General features: G+C 41.6%; 5 protein-coding genes across 6 annotated transcripts; 3 read left to right on the forward strand and 2 right to left on the reverse strand.

The window, feature by feature from the left end:
- The first annotated feature begins 1693 nt into the window (after positions 1 to 1693).
- On the forward strand, positions 1694 to 4669 carry LOC138584203 (uncharacterized). The gene is made up of 3 exons (XM_069656378.1): positions 1694 to 2267; positions 3335 to 3465; positions 3586 to 4669. The coding sequence occupies exons 1-3, from the start codon at positions 1694 to 1696 to the stop codon at positions 4207 to 4209; spliced, it is 1329 nt and encodes a 442-aa protein (XP_069512479.1). The 3' UTR covers positions 4210 to 4669.
- Positions 4357 to 7790, reverse strand: tlr21 (toll-like receptor 21). The gene has a single exon (XM_069655630.1). The coding sequence runs from the start codon at positions 7770 to 7772 to the stop codon at positions 4839 to 4841; it is 2934 nt and encodes a 977-aa protein (XP_069511731.1). The 5' UTR covers positions 7773 to 7790; the 3' UTR covers positions 4357 to 4838.
- A 1819-nt stretch (positions 7791 to 9609) lies between these two features.
- On the reverse strand, positions 9610 to 10238 carry cnfn (cornifelin). Its single transcript, XM_069655633.1, has 3 exons — positions 10113 to 10238; positions 9897 to 10033; positions 9610 to 9705 (listed from the first exon to the last, which is right to left on the reverse strand). Exons 1-3 carry the CDS (start codon positions 10234 to 10236, stop codon positions 9610 to 9612), a joined length of 357 nt encoding a protein of 118 aa, XP_069511734.1. The 5' UTR covers positions 10237 to 10238.
- Positions 10239 to 15620: 5382 nt separating this feature from the next.
- On the forward strand, positions 15621 to 17856 carry cxcr3.2 (chemokine (C-X-C motif) receptor 3, tandem duplicate 2). Its single transcript, XM_069655632.1, has 3 exons — positions 15621 to 15649; positions 16361 to 16500; positions 16735 to 17856. Exons 2-3 carry the CDS (start codon positions 16465 to 16467, stop codon positions 17839 to 17841), a joined length of 1143 nt encoding a protein of 380 aa, XP_069511733.1. The 5' UTR covers positions 15621 to 15649; positions 16361 to 16464; the 3' UTR covers positions 17842 to 17856.
- A 1884-nt stretch (positions 17857 to 19740) lies between these two features.
- Positions 19741 to 23236, forward strand: LOC138584097 (C-X-C chemokine receptor type 4-B-like). 2 transcript variants are annotated; one of them, XM_069656243.1, is made up of 3 exons: positions 19741 to 19798; positions 20811 to 21158; positions 21465 to 23236. In XM_069656243.1, the coding sequence occupies exons 2-3, from the start codon at positions 20817 to 20819 to the stop codon at positions 22227 to 22229; spliced, it is 1107 nt and encodes a 368-aa protein (XP_069512344.1). In that variant the 5' UTR covers positions 19741 to 19798; positions 20811 to 20816; the 3' UTR covers positions 22230 to 23236. The 2 variants fall into 2 exon arrangements, with proteins under 2 accessions (XP_069512344.1, XP_069512343.1); XM_069656242.1 differs by having other exon boundaries at positions 19783 to 20180.
- Positions 23237 to 23469: the final 233 nt, after the last annotated feature.

Here is a 23469-nt window from a genome sequence, read left to right on the forward strand (position 1 = left end):
TATGGCTGCACTCTATGACTGCGCAGAGAAACACATCAGCAGTATGTTGCCGAGCAACGACAGACTTATAAGCGGCTAAAAACGACTGAATTTCTGTAAGTGGCGTTTATTAATGGATTATTTTTGAGGTTGTACAATGTATCTTGGTGGATTTACCGTTTTCCCCGCATGATATGTGTCTAAAGTGAAGATTAGTGTCCTTGTTTCTTCAAACACGTGTGCATCAAGTTAAAGTGCACCTGGTCGTTACCGTTATTATCACATTTTTGCTAATCATATAGCTTGGTTGCTAACGGATAGAGCAGTTGTGTCAAGTATCTGGACCGGCAGAGGGCACACTTGTCTGGTATGGTCACACTTTGCTTTAAATACTGTGTACAGTCCTTGTGCTTACCCATTATACATGTTGTAGTGTTAAGTAATTTTACATTTTTTTATTGTGTTTCTTTTGTTCTTATTGTGTTTCTTTTGTTGTTTTAAAATGTGATCATGTAAAGTGACTTTGAGTATTATGAAAAGCGCTATATAAAAATGTAAAAATGTATTACTATTTATTATTATTTAAAAATAGTTGTGTGTGAGAGAGAGAGACCAAGTGTTTAATAATAGTTCATATCTTTTAATACCCAGATGCAGAGGGTCACAGTTTCTGACGGCCTGTGTCGTGTCTGAATATGGTGATCTGACTTCTGCTGTTTCTCTGCTCACATTACATTTTTAACTTCATGCAATTTTTAAAATAGGTGAGAGAGAGACAAAGTATTTACTAATAGTTCATATCTTCATTTCTTGGTACACAGGTTCACAGCGTCATAGTTTCTGATGGCCTGTGTGAGAAAACTTGCGGAAATTAAGGCTTTAAATGTTATGTAAGGCTATGGTCTAAATTTACCATCTATATTTTTGAAAATATTTTTTTTAAATGACATTTATACAACCTGAATAAATGATTAAGTGAGGTCTTAAATTGTGCACAAAGGCTATAGATGCACCAGCCATTGAATTTGCATTTGTTTCTTTACATTTATTTACAAATGACTAACTGCAATTCTCTCTCTACAGAATTTGGTGCAGTATGAGCCACGTTGATGGCAGGTCTTCAACAGACAAAGAAAAGATCTTTAACAAGCAGTTAAAATCAACAGATAAAAACTGTCGCTGTTTAAAACTGCTGTTTAACAGATCCACTGCAGACTGCAAATGTTCAAACCATAATAGTAAGACTGATGGGCAGCGCAGAATTAAGCGCCTGAAGAGCCGCAAGGAGAGGAGCCAGATGAGAGGTGGTGGGAAAGAAGCCCCAAAGTCCAAGTCACATCATAATCACTGCCAGCGACAAAGCAGTAAAGACATTCCATATGTCCATGACCGCTGCTCTCATAGGAGCTGTTATTGTCCCTCAAGGCGAGATGCACCATTTCTGAATGTTGTTCCTGCTGCACAGGAGCCCAGTATAATCACAGACAGCCGCCTGATAGGGCACCACGGGCTGTTCAACCATGAGGTGAAGTCTATAGACATTGAACGTTTGTTAAGTAAGCAGAGGAAAATGGAGAAAATTGGACAGCAAGTACATAAAAACATAAAAACTTCTCGTCCCACTTCAACATCTCACGCTCCTTCTCCAATCTCTAGTAATGAAATGTTGGGTGCTGATGAAGTTATGCCACTTGAAAAGAAAGCAGACCATGCTATGAAGGCTCATGAGGATTTCCAGGAGAAGGAAAATAAAATCAGTCAGGGATCAGATGTTACACCAGGGCAGAAGACCAACCCTGTCATCTCTGAAGAGAGCAGAGCGTGTCCACTGACTCCCACTGATGGCCGAGAAAATTTGACAAAATTGAACAAGAAGGTTAAGAGATACAAGATTTCTACTCTGGAGCACACCCCAAAGAACCAGGGTTCTCCTGCCCGCCAAACTCAAGCCCTCTTTTTCAGCCCAAGCCCACCTCATCTCTCCAGCTCACACGCTGCTGACAACCTGGACTTACAACTCAAACCAGATCCAAACTGTGTGTCTGAGTCTGTCTGTGCAGTGGCAGCAAGGTTGCCTGAGTGTCTACAGTTTCCACTTGTGAGAAAGAAAAACCTGGTGGCAGAGAGCAGGGAGGTGCTGCTGAAAGCTCTACGGGAGAGGCACGGACCCCGGCTTCAGGAGAACCTCTTCAAGCTGCAGCGATGCCTCAGCTTTGGTTCTGATCCCACAAAGGAAGTCCAGGACCAAGAGCCAACAGTGATAGAGGAAGATGAGCTCCAGTGTACAGGTAGGTACTGAATTACGAGACATTATCGGAGATACATTACAAGAGATATTTCTGAAACATCAGATTTTTTAAATTTGTTTCTGTGTTGCATGTTTTTTAAATGCTATCTTTATGTTACTGTATGTGTTATCATCTCTTTATAAAAACTATAATAAGATGGTGGTTCTTAGTTCCCATCTAGAGTAATCTGGTGGAGGTTTTCCAGGGCCAATTGGAGAAGCGGATAGCGTCCTCCAAAGGCACAGAGCCAAATTGCCTTTTTAGCATTAGCTCCCCTTAATGGCTGATAGGACTGAGGTTGAAAATCGGCAAACTGGCCCTTTAATTTAATCTTTTTTTTTTTTTCAATATGCAAAAACATTACTGCTTATTCCCTTTGAAAATAACTTAATAATACAATAATAATATATCAGACAAAAAGTAAAGAAAGATGAAAATAAAAGGAAGAAAGAGAAAAAAGTGTACATGCAGTATAAACGCCTACACACACACATATATGCATAAGAATACATTTTTAACTTTACAATCTTAATATGGAGATTGTACTGTTATACTAAGTCACCTTTTAAGGTTTTCTATTTGAAGTTCTGTTTAAAAACATGTATTGTTTACATTTATGTTTACTAGCTTCATTTCTTTTTCTTTGACTTGAGAGCATAACTACATTTATTATGATTATCACCACAGGCCTTTATTAATCAGAATAGCAGGAATGTGTATTGTGCCCTTGTATGTTCACGCACTTGCTTGTGTGTCCTCGTGCATATAAACAGCACACACAAAATCTGGACCCCTCAAAAAACTACTTCTAGTTGTACATATTAAATGTTATCCTGGTGATGTAAGTAAACTATTTATAAGGTCTGTTTTTACACAATAGTGAGGCGCCCCCTACATGAAGCTTTTAACCATCATCTGTTCATACTGCGGAATTAAGAGAGCTGTTTTAAGAACGGTGTACGGTGCTTCTACTGGTAGGTAGAAGCACCGTACACCTTACTGTATACTGTACTGCATACACATTACTGTTTGTGGGCTCCTTTTAAGTTTTGTTTCCTTTTTCTCAGATGCACTTTCAACTGAGTTTCATTCCAGTGAACCGTTTTTTGACGACCCGAGAACCAAATCTTTCAAAAGGAAGGGAAGTGTGTATTTTCACTGGAAGTCCAGTCCACAGCTTCTCCAAAAACTGACACAGGTAAGACCTAAAGTTTACGCTGCCACAGTTATTTCACATGTGGCTCAGCTGTTGTCCTTTAGTAGGCTAATCAACAGATACATTTATATTCTATCACTCTGAAATACGTTTTTCATGTAGCCAGCTGAATGGTTTAAAAGGCCTGAGGAGACTTCTGCCAGTCTTTTGGATGATATCCTCAGACCTCCCTGCTCTCCTCAGTTCTGCATGGACTTTGAGCCCTCTGGAATCAATGATCATTTGTTTGCTCCCTCTCCCACCTCATGCCGGGGAGAAAGAGCCTCAACATCTCCTCACTGGGGAGATACTTCCAAAAGGCCAAAAAGCAAAGAGACTTTTATGTTTAACTCCTTTGAACACGGCTTAATGAACCACACCAGAGCACTAGGCGGGCCTCAGTACGGTAACAGCAGCACCCAACCTCTCTTTCCTCACCGAGCACAGCTGCCAGAAACACATTCAACAGAGCCAATGCACTTTCCCAGAAAGCAAGACCCACTTGAAACTAAACGACACTCCTTTGCTCCCTCTTTCTCGTCCCAAATTCTGGGTCCTGAGCAGAGTCACAGCTTCCAGCCTTTCAGTCAATTCAGTCATCCTTCAGCTTGCCCACCCCTCAGGTCCCACCACACTGACATGAGTCATTACCCTCCATCTCACATGCTGGAGAGAGACCCAGCACCTTCCCGTTCGTCTCTCCTGAGCCCTGAGCACTGGTCCTTTCCTCCTATGAGGCTGTTCTAATGCTCTGCACGGACACACATACTCTCTTTATCCACACCATCAACGACTTTTTGTTCACATGCGGCAAAGATATGTGTTTGTGCCCATATTTTACACACAGAATTAAATGAAATGGCAAAAGATGTCATCGACAGAGTTAACCGTTGTTATTCTTTTGTCCCGTTTATTCTGAGATAAGTAAAGCACAATTATGTATTGTTTACATCCTTGTAGCAATTTTGATATGCAAAACTGTCGATAAAAACATATCTCCTTTAAGACAGGTGCCATAATGGGAAATTATTTACAGAACGTGACTTTAAGCCAGGGCTGTGCTGTTTTGAAAGCCATGTGATATTTTGTTGTGTATGTGGGCTTCATTCAGATGCAAGAAAACAAATTGTACAATTGTGCAACACAGACGTGCTTTATCAAGTATTTCTAATATAAACTTATACTGAACACAAATTATTAAATCATATTTCTGATTAATTCTAGTACAAATGATGTGATTATTTGTCATATGCATCACACTTAACATTTACTCCATGTTTTCATGACCCTCAGCCTCCAGCAGAGAATTAAATGAATCATTTAAAGGATTATACTGAGGGGTTTGTCTTAAATCAATGTATAATCGTCAAATCTTTTTAAGGTTGCAAGTAACAGTTTTCATCTGATATGTGAGTCTCAAAACCTTCAGTGTCTTTGCTTCCAAGAGAACCACAACGCTGTCTTTTGTCATTTTCCACTGTTTTGAGTCTGCTTCCAGTTCTCATCGCCCTACGAAGCTGATTCCAAAACAGTTCTTGGGCCTGCGTTGGGTCGGTGCAGTCTGAGTCAGGCCACTGCAGATAAGTCTTTTTTAACATGACTTTCCTCATGCGGTGGTAGGACGACAGCTGCCTCTCAGAGATCGGCTCCAGAAACACGAGCAGGAGAACGTCCCGGAGCTCATCGAAGAGTCGGTAGCTGGCCAGTTGGATTTCCAGAGAACACCACTCGCTGGTTAGGAAATTCCTGCTCACCACACAAATAGTCTTGCGGCTTCCATATACAGCAGAGACGATGTTGTCCACGATATCCCGACCTAGCTCAAAGTCTCTGTGATGAAGGCAAAGTTTAAAAGATGATCCATTTCCCTCCAGGTTGGGCAACAGCTGGTCCATGACCCACTGTTCATCAGAGGAATTATAGGAAATAAAGGCGTCATATTTACAGTTTTCCTCCTCGTCTCTGATTCTGCGCCACTGCTCGCTGAACCAGGAACGAAACACATAGTAGCTGTACTTCATTTTCCAATAGAGTTTGACGTAGAGTAAAGGAGTGACTGTGAACAGAAAGATCACAACCGCTGTGCTTAAGAACAGGTACTCTCCTAGATCTATGTAGCAAACTTTGGTATCAAAGTTGTAGAATCTGTGTATTGGATCGTTTTGGCACTGCAGTTGGTAGAGATAGACGACCTGGACTTTGGGGTTATTCAGCGTCCAGTTTTGCAACAAGCTGTTTGTGCAGGTGCAGGTTAACGGAACATTTCGGATGTCAAGGTAGTGGAGTTTGGGTAAACTTTCTAGTGCGTCAACAGGAATGCTCTGCATCCCGTTGCGGTTGAGCTGCAGCGTTCGCAAATTTGTGAGATTCCCAAAAACCTCCTTTGAGAAGTTTTGAATGACCATACTTTCTACAATCAATTTGGTTACATTTCTGAGATTTTTAAAGAGGCCTGGTTGTAGTTGTGTCACCCCAACACAGCAGTTATCCAATGAGAGGAACCTTAAGTTTCTCAGATCATCAAAGACATCCGGAGCAAGCTGATAGATTTTATTGTTGGTGAGATAGAGAGATGTCAGTGAGTGGAGGCCACTGAAGAATTTTCGAGGTAAAACAGTAAGACCATGAGGCCGCTGCCCATCCAGTTTCAGATCCTTCAGTTTGCTTAGATTCACAAATGGTGACCTTGTATGGTCATTGAGGAACTGAATCTGATTACTTTGTAAATCCAGGACTCTTAGTGTGTCCTGAAAAACATGATAGAGGGAAGTGTCAATGTGTTTGAGGTTGTTTCCATCTAGATAGAACTTGGTCAGACTTTCCAGTCCATCAAGACCAGAGGGCTCAAAATGAGTGATCTTATTACCTCCCAGGTCCAGACTCGTCAGATTCTTCAGAAGGTGGAAGGTCCCTTTAAAAATGACAGAAATACGATTGTTGCGTAGGTTGAGGATTTTCAGATTGACCTGATCTTCAAATGTGTCGGCATACAAATCAGTCAAGAGGTTATTGTCCAAACGTAGCGTCTCAAGCATTTTAAGCCCTTTGAGAGCTGTAAGACTTAGAAAGGCAATTGTGTTTATGTTAAGTTTCAGCGTCTTGATATTTCGTGTAGTATAAAAAGCATGAGAGTTGACGGAGAGGATGCGGTTGTAACGGTAGCTGATCTCTTCCAGATTTGGCAAATTAAGGTGACTTTTGGTTTGACAGGACGGGAGGGAAGTGAAGCTGTTATGCTCTGCACTGATATTTTTTATGTATCTCTGTCTGTTGAGAAATGTCAGACAACTTATGGTTTTCAGTTTGTTACGCGACAGATCCAACAGCAATCTGATTGTCGGACAATAGTTAAGCGTGTCGTTTGTTAGTTTCACAATCCCATTACTACCCAGGTTCATTTTGTTCATAGATTTCACCTTTGTCTTCAACAATCTGCAGAGTGCCATCAGCAGGCTGTCATTTTTTAGATGTGTGCCTGTGAAATCAACGTGACCCGCATGGACATTGCTGATGTTTAACAACTCCACTACCTTGACATTCGTTGAACGCAAACGCAGATAGTTTATATGGCTCAGATCCACTCCTTGAAAAGCCCTCGTAGGGAGCTCAGGATTGTATGACAAATCTAACAGCTGGACGAACCGGAGAAATGAATGTTCACATCCTAATGTTGACAGATTATTTCTGCATAAATATAACCTCGTGAGGGATTCGGGAAGGGACACATTGTGTGTGAGAGAGGTCAAATTGTTAAAGCAAAGATCCAGCCAACTCAGACGTGGTAGACTTGACACAGACTCTGCAATCCCTGAGAAATTGTTCAAAACGTTTTGCCTCATGATTAGAATCGTGAGATGGTCAAGAGTGGAGAAAATGCCCTCTGGGAGCTGCTTGAGCCTATTATTGGTCAGTGAGAGAAATGTAAGGTTATGTAGGTCCTCAAACACAGAAGGGTGGAGCACCGATATGTTGTTAAAGGACAAATTGAGAAACTTAAGTTGATGCAAGTTTTGAAAAGCAAATTGATCAATGTTGCTCAGGTTATTATGATCCATCTTGAGGTTCAGAAGGTTCGGCAGGTGAGCAAAGCTCCTGTTGGGAATGTGCCGCAGAGGGTTAGCACAGATGGTGAGGTTGATTGCAGACGCCGGCAGATCTTTAACGTACGACAACAGGTTTTTGTCTGTTCTATGGATGCATTTGAAACTTCCATATGAGTAAGAGTCTTCCATGCAGTTCCTGAAGCTGTAACCGCTGATGAGTTGAACAGCAGCAAGAACAACTGTAACTGTCAACAGCTGACTAGCCATTTTGTCGTGTAGCAGTCCAGAGAGACAGACGTTAAAAAACGTTTAATCTTCGTCTTTTCGTTGGTTAAGTCTGTTCAGATCTGATGGTGCAGATGTCTGTCGGGGTTGTTCATCAGTTGGAAGGTGGAACGGGAATCTGTGGACAGAGAGCGGGACTTTAACACGTCACATGTTAGAAGTGAAAGATTCATAATCAAGTTCCCTAATTTCTATGCAGAACAATGCTTATACAGAGCTCATACCACAAACCTTAGGTATACATCCCCATTCATAATAACATGTCACTCCTGTTTTCTTCCAGTTACAGTTACAGTTCATGTCAGGAATATTTAGTTGTTTGGTATTTGTAGGTTTGTGCGTCAACAATTTTTCACACTAACATCTCAAGTCTGATTCATTTGTGTCTGTTGTACGTCTCTAATAGCAGATACATTGGCACTTCTTAAAAGAAAGACATTTCTATCAAGTACAGGCCTGTTTTCAGAATAAAAGTCTGAGACTAAAAAAAAGAGTCCTTTTGACTATTCAAATTCAAGTTTGAAAAGTATAAGTAGCTTCCTGTTATGATTCTTTCAGATCCCTTTTCACTCTGTCCTCCTCGTCTTCCTCCTCAAATTTTCTTCACTTTATTATAAAAAGTATAAATGGTATTAAAAACATGCCATTAAGGTTGACAGCAAATAATTCGTCTGGCAGGAATACACAAACGTCGACTAAATAATGAGGACATTTTTGAACGTGAGTGACTGCAGCATTAACAGAGACACTTCTGAACAGTCTAAACAGTCGTTGGAATATTTGTACACTTTTTTTTAAAGAAGGTATTTATATTCTAAAAAAAACACATGCTGTCCTTCAAACATCACTTGTAAATAATTCCGATTTCCTGTGCGAAGTCACTGCCGTTATCCTTCACGCAATCTCAACACTTACAGTGACCGCAAGATATGTGACTACATTTGAAGTTATTTTCAACAACATAACATTACCACCGCAGCCTTACCTGTTGAAATGCCGTTGCCTTGCCTCTTCAGAGAGCCTGTTGTACCGAGGAGATCTTTGATGTACACTAAGTCAGAAAGAGGAAGATGGGTGTAACCCTTTCTTTTCCTTTAATGCTCCGTCACTGCTAAAGGCACTTTTAAAAAAAGCCAACTACAACTTAATCATTGTAAAGTTATACTGAAATACTGTTGCTTAAATGAGTTTATTTAACATACATACAACACTCCTGATTCACAATATACACTGAAGAGGTTATATACATTATTGAATAATATTGCATGCAAGGAAAGCATTATTTAGATATGATTACATTTCAAAATACATGTGTGTAAATTCACAGCGATAAACTTGCAAGTTCTGAGGGAGAAGTCATTGTTACTGTCGATCTCGGCATGTCCTTCTTTATGTCGTCATTGATTTAAAGCATGAAGACAATCAGCCTCGAAAATCATTGAGGTTTTTCTCATTTGCAATAATGTCACAGATGACACAATTAAAACAACCAAAACCGCAATAGTCAGTAGAAACAGTTGCAAGCTGAGGGGAAGTGGTTTGAGACCGATGCCTTCATTTAATCAACGTGAGTCTATATTTAACTTCGGTCTAATGGAATATTGAATCATTTCTGTGTTTTTCTTCCCTCTGAATTATTAAGTCTGGCAGCTAAAATATGTAATATGCTAACATTGAACAATACAATTGCAATTCAGTCAGACTATCAGGCTCTTTAATTACAATCTTTTTTGGGCAATGATGTCAGTTTTCTACATTTGTGATCCAGGGGGGTTCAATTCCACATTTTTGTAATTTGAAAAATGAGATTGAGGGTCCCTTATTTCAACCCTCTCATCTTCTGCTCCCGTGCCATCTGGCACAGTCCACACAGCGGCAGGCAGGCCATGACCACCCAGTCATCACACACTGAGCCCTGTGAAGAAGCACAGTCACAGTAAACTAGTGACATCATTATCTCAGGCAAAAATAAAAGTTAGCTTGTGTTGAATGACATCTTTTTGGGTGTTTGTATCTTTAAAGTTACAACCAAAAAAGCGCCCTATTTTAAGTTAAAGATCAGCTGTATTGTTGTTTTTCTGGTGTAAACTGTGTTAAGACTCTTACCTCAATGTGGTATTTGCTGCGGAGGCTCGTCCTGAGAGCAATCATGGCCCCGGGAAGGAAGGCCAGGCAGCAGCTGTCCCCGTGGTCCTGAGCCACCTTACAGGCTAGGATGCATGGCAGGAAAGATGCACACAGACCTGGAGGAGAGAGACATTCATTCACATTTTCATTCATATTACACAGTCGGTTTGTTTTTTTACACTTACTAACACTTACAGATGCCGCAGTCTTCACAACAGTCGCACACATTTGAACTCCAATCTGATGATCCGGAAGACACCGAGTACTGTGTGACGGTGACCTGAGGCTGCGAGCTGATCACATTTGACTGGAACGCCATTGCTGCAATTAGAAGGAACGTGAGCAGTGTAAAAACGTGTGAAATTATTTAAAAGAAAAGATGTTTCCATGCCGCAAAACTCAGCCTTGCTTCATGTCTCACCTCCTGAGGTTCCTGTTTAGCTCCTGAAAAGTCGGCCTTTGTTGTCGGCAAGTCACAGGAGAGCGAGGATGACCACAGCTCTTATACCCGGCATGACTTCAGGTTCTGTGCTGATGTAACCATTCAGGCAGGTGCAAACACCTCGTAAAACTCAACCCACATGTTTAGTTTTGGGGCTGAGCACATCTCTCAGAAGGGTGCTCCTCACATGGCAGGGGTTTTATCAGCATACAGTGATTGAAGAACAAAGTAGGCATGTAGTACATATTTGTATTTGAGCAAACTTACCTTTGTAGGGTGTGTGTGCAAACTGTGAGCCCACCTCTGTCAATGGGAAAATTAAGGTATCTTTGACCCTCGCGCACATGTCAAAAACAATTTGTCTTGTGTTGCTATACATTGTTAGACGTGGGTACATATTTGACTTTGAGTCTAAACAGTTCTTACCACATGCATGCCGTGGTTATGTAAAAGGGGAAATACAACATCTATTTATTATATGTTTATCGGTTTATCTCACCTCTGTTTCCCCTTTAGCTGAAGTAATAGTTGTATTATACAGATAATACAAAAACAACAATAAAGAAGTAAAATCATATTTGCCTTTATAAGCCACGTATGTGCACACATTGGAAGAATTAATCTCAGTGTACATACACAGAAAAACATACCTGCAGCAACAAGGTTACAGGTTTGTCTATTCTAGTTTTAACAAGGACAACAAGTCCGACAAAGTAGAATGCGATAAATATATATCTTAAGAAAGAAATTGGATTTGCAGATATTATTTTTGCACACCGTGGAGTCTGTGAGACTCCACCACATGAGGAAGTAAATCTAATGTCAACAAAACACAAGATAAGAGTAGAGCAGATAATATCAGCTATGTCCTCCCATGACTCATTCAGTGCCACATATCTCTTAAGGACAGCCTGCGTTAACCTCTCAAATGTACACACATTTTCTTTAAGGTCGTTTTTTTCAAGTATTTCTCCAACAGAGCAAGAGCGATTCTTCACCTTTCCCATAATCTAAAACTTTAAAAAGTAAGAGTTAAATTAGACAACAAAGTTTATATAATATATCTGCCAGTATAAGTTCATTGTAGAATCAGTGTATCAATATAGGTGTTATTTCCAGCAGAATGTAACAAGAAATTGCAGCAAAGAAATACAAAAACAGTTTTCATGTCATTTAAAAATAAGCATTACCATTACATAGTTTGTCCAGCAGAGGGCACCGACTGGTTGTTACACTGTAAGAAGTCCTAACCAGTATTTATCCTGGGTACAATTCTGAGAAAAGGAAAACAAATCTGAGGGAAATCTGATAACTAGAAATGATCAGCCATTATATTGTTATGGAAATCAACAGTGGTGGGTAGAGTAACCAAAAAGTACTGTTACTTTATAATCATATTTACTCAAGTAGGAGTAAAAGTAGCTATAGAAATAACTACTTGAGTAAGTAAAAAACTACTCAAGTAGTGAGTAACTAACATCAATGTATTGTAACACAAGATAAGACGATGTGCACATTCAGAAATCAAATCATCTTCCCGTTAAATTAAATTCACTATCACCATGCATTTTCCAAACTATTCTGTCAGTAACTGGCTAATGTTCACTTATTTGACATTAACAGTTAACATCTTTTCTAACCGTAACAGGGTAGGCCCAGATCCTGTCACTCCAAATGACTACATTTCAGACTGCTGTGTACTGCCTGGTTGCACTCTTCACATGGAGCATTAACACTTTGTCCCTCAAGCTGCACTCAACCTACTCCACCAGGCTTAGGTCTATGGGTGATGAGGCCTTTGGTGTCTCTTCCTTGAGTGTTGAATCATTTAGCTGTTTTTTTTGTTTTTGGATTGTACTTTCGAATTGCTCAGACATCTTTGAAATCAGTGTAGTTCATAATTAAACTGTGAAACAGAGAAGAGAATGTTTTACAATTAACAAAAGTGTAATAAATGAGGCCCCTCCCTGATAAAAAGCTATCTAGTATCTGCAGTCCATCCAGACAACTGCCACACACAAATCTAACTGGTTTAAAATATGTGTAAACAAAATCAGGTAATTGAATTCAAATGTCCCCCCACAGAGACATTATAATTATTATTGAGCTACTACTGCTACTACTGTTAACTAGTACAGCAACAACTACTGCAGCTGATATTACGACTACTACCTCTGCGGCTCCTACTACCATTCATATGACAAAGGGCCTTATGACATGTTTTTGCTGTTATTACCACGTGAAGTTGCTGCTGCCTCTCAACCAGGACCAGGACATTTCCATCTACACAGGATTCTATTGATAAATGACATAAAATGTGTATCCCATATTCCCATATTTTTACTACATGACAAATATATAACGTCTAATTCCTGCTATATTTGATCAAACTTGTGTTGTGTTAAATTCTGTTATGTGACTGTAAAACATCCCGCCCCAACAACAACTGGTGGAATGCACACAGCTGTGGACATGATAGCACTCCAAAATATTTTTATTCAAGGGGTGGGAGTTGGAAACCGGTGTAAGTTTCACCAGTTTCAGGGAATTCTTGTCTGATGCGGGTGACAGCACAGGACGGGATGACCACCCTGATGTGCTGGCCCAGGTATCCCCAGCACCACCGCACAAAGTTCCTGTATGCCAGGTGTCTGTAACAACTGTGAAAAATGAACGTACTATATTAATGGCGAGCCTTTTTGCAGTGCTTTGTCCAAAATGGGAAGAACGTTATGTAATCCAAAACAAGGATAATCAGTATGTACAGAATGTTGGTGCTTCTACACTTCATAGAGTACTTGCCAACTTTGTTTACTACATGTTATGAATAAAAATCTAAATACTATTCCCTGTTTAAACTGATTTGGATTTCCTAAAACTGACCTATTGAGCTCTGGTTCCTGCATCTCCCCATAGAGCTGTCTGTATGTCCCATACACAGCCTGCAGCACATAGGGGTTGAGGGCCACTGGTTCGAAACCTGGGTGAGCAGTCACACATGCTGCACCCCCAATCTGCTCACACCTATGCATCACCTGCATGAAATAAAAGGCGTCATTTTTGTGGTGGTGTCTTCCACAGATGAATATGTGTAAGTACGTGTGTGTAAATGACTTGCCTCCTGTATTCAGTACACACAGGGTTATAATGCAATTTGATCACTCTGTGTTCATAGACTTTGCAGTAGTGTCAGGTCGCAGTATTAGGTCAAATATATTAGGTTTTTTATGGCTCTTGGTGAGCTGTTACCTCTGCCACCTCCTTGCAGCAGATGTTCTCTCTAGGAGAGAGCTTAGTGCAGTGACCACATGAACACCTGTTGTAAATAGAAAATAAATCTAAGTGGCTTTCCATGAAATATGCGTATTGTAAAGTGCAAAAATGGGGCTATATGTTTAAAAATGTTAAAGCCATGACATTCAAATCCTCTGGGGGACATCGTGTACCATTCAGAGACGTCCCCCATCCTCTCCTGCCCTTCCTCCTCAGCTCCGGCACTCTCAGCACCCGCTGCCTGTGCCAGCGGCTCGAACTGATATGGCTCTGGACTGCTTTGGTCTACAGGAGACTCTGGAGGAGAAAAATCCTCCACTTCAAAAGACATTTCTGTCGCAAAAGTGTCTTCGCTGCTTCTTGAGTCGTCGCTCATGGCTAAATAACGTAGCTAAACCTGCTAATAAGTTTATGGGCTGTTTAGGATGTTTGTTTGTATGCGTGCGTGTGTGGCGCATAAGTGGGGGTGTCTTACCCACCCCCACTCCCTCCTCCCCCCTCATGTTGATGACGTTCTAATGGCATTTTTTGAAATTCCAGAGTAGACGCACTTCAGCCGAATCTCTGAGGTTTAGTAACCCCTTAAATATTTTTCAACAGTTTGGTTTGACATACTAAAATGTTTCTTTGCAAACCCCAAAAAATATGTGCAGGCCTAAATATGAATAAGCCATTTTCCTATGTGTTTCTCTCCATCACTGCCAGAAAGAAATGACGTTGATGTTTTTCATGAGTGTATGCTTAAATTACAAACAGTGTGCACATCTGCCCAGAAACATGACGTGGCTCACCTTCCCCCACTCTCCCCTAATCCAAAGCGTTGCCTCAGTTTCTGTGCACCTCTTCTCACCTGTTCTGTGGTTAGCTGTTGATAAGTTGCTAACTGGGGCTTGCAGACTACAGTGGTGATGGTTAACTTAGTAGGGGTTGGTTACGTAAGCTCATTCACTACAAATCACCAGAGTGAGTGTTCCTCCGTGAAGTCAAGTCGCGAACTGCCCCCAGCAGCAGAGACGTCGCAGGCGTCTAAGGATTAGACAGTGATGTTGTCGTCATACGGAAGTACCGCTGTCTGCTTCACATAGACGTCTGGGTATGTTGTGAAGTCATTAACGTGTCATTAACAGTTACACTTCGGACTGGCGGGTGCTAAATGTCCAACCCTGGTGTCAATAAAAGTAGCGAGTGTGTAGCCCAGTGTAACGGAGTAGAAGTACATGTTTGTTTGTTTTTTCAAATTTACTCGAGTAAGAATAAAAAGTATTCTACAAAAAAAGAGTAAAATTTTTTGAAAAAATTACTCAAGTACATCTAACGGAGTAAGTGTTACACGTTATTACCCACCATTGGAAATCAATTTAAGTGGACGGGCTATAGGGGGTGCGGGCGGGGTGTCAAAACACACGCAAACAGAGAGAGAGAGCATGGTGATATATTGCTGTGGTTTAAATCGACTTTAACCACATGTTCCTGTGATGGGTGTTGCGTCTTGACAATGCATCAAAAACATCAGTGATGTTGCTCAATCATCAAATTTACCAGAAGACCCTTGAGATAAAGGGGGGGGGGGTTACTTCCTCTGTCTCTTCACACATTATTGTTTAAAAAAATAAAAAAGCTTTGAGTAATACTGAAAGGGGATTTTGCTGTCTGTTCTTGTCTGTAGGGGGGGGGCTGAGGCTTCATGACTCATCCCTGCACTCTAACCAGAATGTAACGACAACCAGGGGTTTGAAATAATCTCTTTATCTTTTCTTTCACCAAACTGTTCATATCAAGCGGTGTGTTGAATCACTAAAACAACAAAAACTGGGTCAAGTTGATTATTAGAGCCTGAGAGGGATCTCACTTTATCCACAGCACTTTTAATGAAGATGATGTTCATGGTATCTCACTTTATTATCTCTAACCGCAAACATTTCCTGCTATGTTCCTTGTAAGTGTACCATTACACTCAGAACATCCTTCACATAAGCCCTTTGGTTTGCATCCTGCCTTCTTTAGAAGATCGTACAGGGTAAGTCATGTTTGCCCTTTGATGTTGCAAATTAGATCAATATAGTGAACTGTTTTCTCTGTTTCGTTTAGCATATCAATTTCCGCGTCTCACTTGGTCAAAGCTTTGCAAAGGTGCTGGATTTATAAATCCCTAAAATCAATGCAAGAAAATTGCTTCTACGGTTTCTATTTGTTTTTCTTAAATTTTTATTGACATTTTCAGATTTAGAAATGTTGTAAAAAATCAAAGAATATTCTCGAAAGTCATTTTTTCCCCAGCACAGTCTTGGTGCAATGCTTATACTCTAAAGCAAACTGAATATAAAAAAACAACATAGTGGAGACTGCAACATTCCTGCTAATGGAGCACTTTCACTTCTTCTTTAATTTGTACAGGATTGATTTCTACCAATTTCCTTTTCTTGGAGGTGAAACAAACAAGTGTCCTTTCTCATAAATGATATGTAGGGATTTTACACATTTCTTGGATCTGCAGTGTGTGTGTGTGTGTGGAGGTAGAAATAAAATATTTTCCATACAGTGTTCTCCAGTCATGAGCTGTCTGCCTGCCAGAGCTTAACAGCTGCTGCAGCCAAGTTTTGAAAAATATATGTCACAATTTCCCTGACAGTCATCTATTCCTACTACAGCCCTGTTTGCATCTGTCTCAAACCTGCAAGGGTTCACTTCCTCAAATGGGACTTCTTCTTTCTGATCCTCCAATCTGTAGTGTGGTGACGATAGAAAAAAGAGATGCTTAATGTGTTTCTCAGCGAGCTCTCTTGACTGTTGAAAGGTTTAAGGTGTTTTGCTGCCTCCTGCTTTGCAACAAATATGGATGAAATCACGCCAGCCACAGAAGATTACTGGGTGAGTGGATATTCTTATAATGCCAACTTTGTCTTTTCTTGCACATTATTTTCTACAACAGGTGGAGAGTTTTTCTGCAAAAGATATTTTCAGATGGGTTACCTACTCAACTTTCAACTGAGACAGAAGGAAGTGAAAACTTGTTGCTTCGTTGAATGCTGAAAGGTTCTGTTGGCTTGAATAACTCATCTGTTTTAAAGGATTTGACAGAACTCTTTTCTTTCTTGTCTGCAGGGGTTTAATGAGGATTATGACAACTACACCTCGCCCCCTGATAGTTCCAGGAGTCGTGCCGTCCCGTGCTTTCAGGAGGACATCTACAGCTTTGCACAGAGGTACTCCCCGGGTGTATACAGCCTGGTGTTCCTCCTGGCTCTCCTGGGCAACATTTTGGTGCTGTGTGTGATCCGACGCTACCGTAATTCTCAGAGCGGAGGAGCCTGCGCTTTCTCTCTCACTGACACCTTCCTCCTTCACCTGGCCATCTCTGACCTCCTGCTGGCCTTCACCTTGCCGCTGTTTGCAGTGCAGTGGGGGCACCAGTGGGTGTTCGGAGAGGCTGCTTGTAAGATCTCAAGCGCCCTCTTGACCTTGAACCGCTACAGTGGCATCCTCTTCCTGGCCTGCATCAGCTTCGACCGATACCTGGCCATCGTTCACGCCGTCAGCTCTGGCTGGAAGAGGAACACATGCCATGCCCAGGTTGCGTGTGCTGTCATCTGGATGGGGTGCCTGGGCCTGAGTGGAGTGGACATCACTTTTAAACAGGTGGAAGAGGTGGACACTGGGGGCAGCCAGAAGGTGCTGCTGTGCCGTAATGTGTTCACTGATAACTACACACAGTGGCAGGTGGCGCTGCGGCTGGTCAGTGTGATCCTGGGTTTCGGGGTCCCTCTTCTGATCATGCTCTACTGCTACATACGCATCTTCAAGTCTCTTTGTAACGCCACCCGCCGCCAAAAACGCAAATCCCTCCGCCTCATCATCTCCTTGGTGTCTGTGTTTGTCATATGCTGGGCGCCGTACAACTGCTTCCAGCTGGCAGAATGTCTGCACAGGCTGGAACTTTTGTCTGGAGGTTGCTGGTTTGGCTATGTGGTGGACACTGGGACTCTGATCACTGAGAGTTTGGGGCTGTCGCACTGCGCCCTGAACCCACTGCTGTATGGCTTTGTGGGGGTAAAATTCAGGAGGGAGCTGGGCAGAATGTGCAAGGGCCTACTGGGACAGAGAGGCATGCTGGGGATTGAGGGATGGAGGGAGAGGAGGGTTCGTAGACCTATAGGATCTTTCAGTTCTGCAGAAAGTGACACTAACACCTCATTCTCTGTCATGGTGTAAAGATTAAGACTTTTAAAAAGTGCCTTTCCCCTCTGGTTGTTTTCTACTCTTTTCAAGAATACTGTAATAAAAGTGAGTGTTGCTAATAGTGTAAAACAGCCACGTCCCACATACTGATGCTGTCAATTAACTTTTTTTTTATGCAAAAACATGCTGATGTTGTTCTGAGTCAATAAGTCAAGTCTTGTGAAACATATGGATTTCTCCTATGCTTGCTCAGCAGTTTAGATGAAGACTGTGGCTTCAGTAGTCAGTCACGTATGTCTCACTTCCTTACGCGCAGATGCCACACACATAGTTTAAATAAGTGGGGTTCAGCCTACAACAGTGAAAATGGTTGTTTATGTTAAAGTTGTACGTGTTGAAATTCTCATTTCTTGTTTCTTTTTTTCATGATCGAGCTGTTCTTGCAGCTGTTTGTTTCAAAACTGAACTTTATGACTCAAAAGAGGAAATGAATACAGAATGAATCATTTTTGAGTTTTATATTCATCAAAATCCAATTTATTTTGCAATGTACAAAGATTTGATTTTGTGATAAATATTTTTCAATAAAAAAGTTCTTTTCTACAAGTTTCCTCTGACCTGTTTTTCTTTCCAGCACAACATGCAGCTTTATGTTAATGCATCAGTTATCAGTTACCAGTTCATTGCAGTGAACCGGGAGCTCACTTTGAGCATTATGCATCTCTCACTTAGTCACTGCAACACTATGGGGGGGGGGGTGTCTTTTCAGTGAGGCTGTGAGAAAGTTATCTGGGTGGGTTATGTTTGGCTGGAGGCCATTAGTTTCTGTCTAATCAGGACTCTTGGCAGGCAAAGGGGTCATTGTACCTAATACTGTTATTGAGCAAGAATTCCCCTTTTGACAGCCACATTTCTCACACTATGGCGGCTACAAATCCAAACATTAAAGCTCACTTTATTCGCTCACATAAACAAATGTTTCATGTGATATGAAAACTCAGCATGTATATCTGACATAATTGTTCAATAATGAATCTGAGCAATCAAAGACAACTGCTGGAAATGAAGTCTGAAAATGAATAAAATGTTGGATATGTTTTTTCCTTGACCCTCAAATTGTTCTTTTGATGAAATCATCAGCCCTTATTTTCAGGAAACTTGTAACAATTCATAAATATATCTGAAACAACTACACAGTGCTTTTTTTTACAATAAGTTTAACTTCTTATTCACATGTTTTTTCTATTTGTTGTGTGAAATCATCTTAGTCTCAAAAGGAACTTTCAGCCAGACTGAAACTGTCCAGTTCTGTGAAAAGTTTCCTTTTGAAATGTAGGGAAGTACGAATAGAAGTAGCATACAATGGAAATACCCGCTTAAAGTACAAAAACCTGCAATACTTTGTTTGCAATTCTAACGAGTAAAACAGTAATACCGCTTAAAACTTTCCTCCAACACTGATATAAAATGACCTTATTAAGTTTATTTATTCTGATAACCTGCAGGTTGGAGACGACCTCTACTTTTCTTTTGTTCAGTTTGGAAACAGAGCAACAGCGCCATCTAGCGGCGGGCGGCTCCCTGTGCGGTTCTTTGTGTTACTGCTTTGTGTCCAGCTCTCCATGTTGCTACATGGTTGCGTCAAGTCAGGCGTAGAACAAGGGGACACGGAAGTTGGGCGATTTGGCCTTCAAAATAAATCCTCTGTTTTCTACAGTGATTACTTAAGCCAACTAAAATGTGCCATTTTCATAATATCCAGTGCTTTAAAGTACAGACCGAAGAGCACTGTCTTTTTTTCAGCCAGGGTTTTTGTAAGGATAGTTGACACGGTGTTGTGGATTTAATCGTGAATTTTATTTTGAAAAACAATTAATCGGAGGACTCGCTTTTCATGTGAGTTGGCAGATTCGGTAGAAGTGGCAATGTGCGAGCAGGGTGACATTTGACGAACCAAAACAATCCAGAGGGGGAAGTAAATAAAGTGCATGTAAGTCCGCTGTGAGCATTATAGAGTTATAAAGTTACAGTGTTTTCGCGAGGTGCGTTTACGTCGTAAAACTTGAAGCTGCAGCCTTTCTCATTGTCAGTCAATTTTTAGTTTCCCTATTTTTCTTGTAGGTTTTGTTTTTGTGGTTTCACCCTGAGCCTATTAAAACATGTGATTTCCCGTTAATTTGAAAGTTGAATGATTCTGAAAGTGTTTGCGCAAAGACTGACAACGTTTTTTGAGCTTTTCGACTGGTTTTGACGGGCGCTCGACAGCTGCAGGAGCTCGCCTGTCCTCCCTCCAAAACACAGGGCGGTAGTTTATCGTCCAAAGCTGCTGCTGTGGTTGTCCTTTTATAGGATCATCAGTCCAGAGCGCGCAGGTGAGTGATATTGCCTTAGATATATGCAAACCTCACATTGTTTAATTTATGTCCTATTTATGAGCAATATAATAACTTTGACTATATGAAACTTAAGCCATAGTTCTTTATTTCAGCTGTAGCCATTAATGCAGCACTAATATTCAAGAATTTCCCTCCTGAATTTCCCTCTGTGTTGAAACTGCTTCTTTAATCATATTCATGCAGATTTTAAACATATCTTATGTCTATTTTGGCATCTACCAGAACTTCTGGTTTCATGGCGTGTTTGCGTAGATACCTCACCCACAATAAAAGCTCACAGCTACAGTGCATCAGAAAATTTTCATAAATTGTGTGAGAAGTGGGTGGGGTGGGTCAGTGCATGACCAAGGGGAACTGTGCTTTCCGTTTAGACCCACTCCTCAGTTGCTTCATCCGGTGACCGCACAGCATGTGAGTTACGTGTGAGTATGAGGGTGTTTATAAAGGCTCAGCTGGGCTTCCCAAGACTTCACTCTCACATTGCTGACTGATAAAGCACACAGAGAGAGAGAGATAGGATTGTTAACACACTTCGATTGTTTCTGAGGCATTGCTGCATTTTTGATTCCTCTCTGTGTTAAAGTCACCTTTTTGTCTCCCCTGCAGTTGAACATGGATGTGGACCTTGATGGATTATTTCGCCAGAACACCTCCTATGAATATGAAGACTACGAGTATAAAGAGGACGTTGAGCCAGGCGGCAGTACAGCAGTTTTCATCCCTGTTCTGTACTCCGCTGTGTTGGTTGTTGGTCTGTTTGGGAATGGACTCCTCCTGGCCCTCCTGGCTCTGAAGAGGAGATCCTGGAGCCTATCGGACACCTTCGTCCTCCACTTGAGTGTCGCAGACGTCCTGCTGCTGGTGACGCTGCCTTTCTGGGCTGCACAGGCCGCACAAAGTTGTGGATGGTGCTTCGGGGATTTTCTCTGCAAGTTCTGTGGAGCTGTTTTTAATGTAAGTACAGAATGGTGTGCAGAACAGGCTGGGACTAGAAAGTGAAAGGGGTGTCTTTTCAGTGAGGCTGTGAGAAAGTTATCTGGGTGGATTGTGTTTGGCTGGAGGCCATTCGTTTCTGTCTAATCAGGACTCTTGGCAAGAATTTCCCTTTTGACAGCCACAATTCTCAAGGCATCACAGCATTTCTGGGAAGAGGTGAGAGCACGGGGTCAGAGTGGGGTAGAAGTTAAAAGTTAAAGTGAAACTGTAAAAATGGCTGTTGTTTCAGGATCAAAGCTCAAGTTTTCCTTTTCCTTTTTCTAGACCAACCTCTACTGCAGCATCTTTCTGCTGGTTTGCATCATTCTGGATCACTACCTGTCCATCGTCCGCGCCATCCAGCTGTACTCCCAGAATAGGCCCAGGTTGGTCCACATCAGCTGCCTGTCCGTCTGGCTTGTCTCCCTGAGCCTCACAATCCCAGCCTGGATTTTCATGGCGCCAAGAAAAGATCCAGTGCAAGAGAAAACACTGTGTGATCACTGTCAGTCAGTAACTGACCGGCTGCTAGGGTCCCGCCTGCCTCATCACACACTGGGCTTCCTGCTGCCTGCAGCCGTCCTCATCATCGGCTGCTCGTGTATCCTGCTGCGTCTGCAGCGCAGCTCGAAAGGCCCGCAGAAGCACAGGGCTTTCATCATGGTCATCCTGCCCCTGGTTGTTGTCTTCTTTCTCTGCTGGATGCCGTACAACATCACACTCATTGTAGACACCATCAGAAGCCGCTCGAAGGAACATAATGGTGTGCAGTCTGGAAACACCAAAGGTTCCCTGCAAACAGCTCTGATGGTCACAAAAGCTCTGTGCTGCATCCATGCCTGCCTCAGACCTCTGCTCTACCTCGGCCTGTGTGGAAACTTTAGAAAGCAGGCGATGAACATGCTGAGATGTGCTACAGTTGAACATGAAAGCTCGCTGTGGGAGCTGGGTGTGGGGGAGGAGGCCCCGTCTGACCAGAGTCACAATGAGGAGGAGGAACAGAAACAGATGACAAGTGTTGATCATCAGGTGCAGTTAGGTCAGTGCTGATAGCTGGACAAAGTCCCCTCCGGTGACTCAGAAGTGACCTGAAAGAAGCTCCACCCTTGAGCAGAAGTCATGTCATGGGTTGAAGGTGTGAGGGACTATATTCGGTGTGATGATGACAGATAGATATTTATAGGAAAACTCCCTCACATTGCACTTTAATGTGAAGGTTTCCGAGCCACGTCATCTACTGCACTGTGTACTTTTATTTTGTAATCACCGTTGTGCAACTGTAGCTCGTCACTCTGAATCATGGGTTTTTTTTTATACACTTATAGATATATCTATTTTTATTTTCTAATATTATTATAATTATTAATTTTATATGTAGAGAAAAATCAGTTGTGTCATTGCACAGTTTTAAGCTTATAACACAATCATAAAGATCCATAATGTTTTAAAAGTCTTCTACCGTGTTACTGTGATCTTCATTTAACAGGCCGACATAGTTTATGACTTCAGTGCTGATAACATATCCAAACTGTTTCGCTTTTCATTTAACACGGTGCCTTCAGGCAGTAAAGACTGGAAACTCCTGTGTGGATGTCTGCATGTGACTTCAGTGCATTCAGGGAATTTCCCCTTCAGTGAATCCCATGGCCTTTTTGTCTCTCTGACATTGTTACAACATGTGTGTCTCTGTGTGTGTGGAATGTAGGATCAGGATGACTCAAGCATGTGGTGATGTCATCAGTCAGGTGACAGTGAGTGAGACACAGGAAGAGAAAAAGCTCTCTGTTGCTGCCATGGCCCTTTTTCATAGCTCTCTGTTTACTGTCAGCGAAAGGCGTGTTTGTTCATCGGAGAGAGAACAGTGCCGTGCTGTGTCTGTGTGGGAAGTGTTTGTGGTAACTGGGGGAAAGAAGAGGAGTTACAGAGGTCTAAAACATAAGGGCACATGTTCTGAGCAGGTAATCTGTGGTTTTATTTGCAAGCTGTTATGCAGGATATGGCCTGTGTATTATACCCAATTTCCTGTTTCAAGGCAAGGTAATCATGTTAATAATGAGACCTGAAATAAAGTGTATTTTCACAACAGGGTGTTCTTTATTGAAACTTATGGTACTGTTATTTTACACAAGTAGGGGAACAGATGATTTTTCCTTCTTTTGCTGCTTGAACTAGAATGATTTTGAAGTTTATCTAAAGCTTTAAGTCAAATGTGAGAAACGCTGGTTGACTGTAACAGCTGCAACACGTCAACTTTAGAGCATCGCTGGGAACAATTGCATCAAATTAAAGG

Source organism: Semicossyphus pulcher, unplaced genomic scaffold (genome assembly GCF_022749685.1).
Source record: "Semicossyphus pulcher isolate SPU_LCO1_2020_fin unplaced genomic scaffold, fSemPul1.0.p SCAF_9, whole genome shotgun sequence".
NCBI classification, from domain to species: domain Eukaryota; kingdom Metazoa; phylum Chordata; class Actinopteri; order Labriformes; family Labridae; genus Semicossyphus; species Semicossyphus pulcher.

Excerpts from the sequence above, each read along its gene's own strand:
- LOC138584203 (XM_069656378.1), top strand. The coding sequence starts at position 1,694 with ATGAAGGCTCATGAGGATTTCCAGGAGAAGGAAAATAAAATCAGTCAG. Across the intron at positions 2,268-3,334 it reads AGATGAGCTCCAGTGTACAG|ATGCACTTTCAACTGAGTTT; the intron begins GTAGGTACTGAA and ends CCTTTTTCTCAG. Across the intron at positions 3,466-3,585 it reads TTCTCCAAAAACTGACACAG|CCAGCTGAATGGTTTAAAAG; the intron begins GTAAGACCTAAA and ends TTTTTCATGTAG.
- tlr21 (XM_069655630.1), bottom strand. The coding sequence starts at position 7,772 with ATGGCTAGTCAGCTGTTGACAGTTACAGTTGTTCTTGCTGCTGTTCAA.
- cnfn (XM_069655633.1), bottom strand. The coding sequence starts at position 10,236 with ATGGCGTTCCAGTCAAATGTGATCAGCTCGCAGCCTCAGGTCACCGTC. Across the intron at positions 10,034-10,112 it reads TTGTGAAGACTGCGGCATCT|GTCTGTGTGCATCTTTCCTG; the intron begins GTAAGTGTTAGT and ends TCTCTCCTCCAG. Across the intron at positions 9,706-9,896 it reads GCAGCAAATACCACATTGAG|GGCTCAGTGTGTGATGACTG; the intron begins GTAAGAGTCTTA and ends GCTTCTTCACAG.
- cxcr3.2 (XM_069655632.1), top strand. The coding sequence starts at position 16,465 with ATGGATGAAATCACGCCAGCCACAGAAGATTACTGG. Across the intron at positions 16,501-16,734 it reads CAGCCACAGAAGATTACTGG|GGGTTTAATGAGGATTATGA; the intron begins GTGAGTGGATAT and ends TCTTGTCTGCAG.
- LOC138584097 (XM_069656243.1), top strand. The coding sequence starts at position 20,817 with ATGGATGTGGACCTTGATGGATTATTTCGCCAGAACACCTCCTATGAA. Across the intron at positions 21,159-21,464 it reads TCTGTGGAGCTGTTTTTAAT|ACCAACCTCTACTGCAGCAT; the intron begins GTAAGTACAGAA and ends TCCTTTTTCTAG.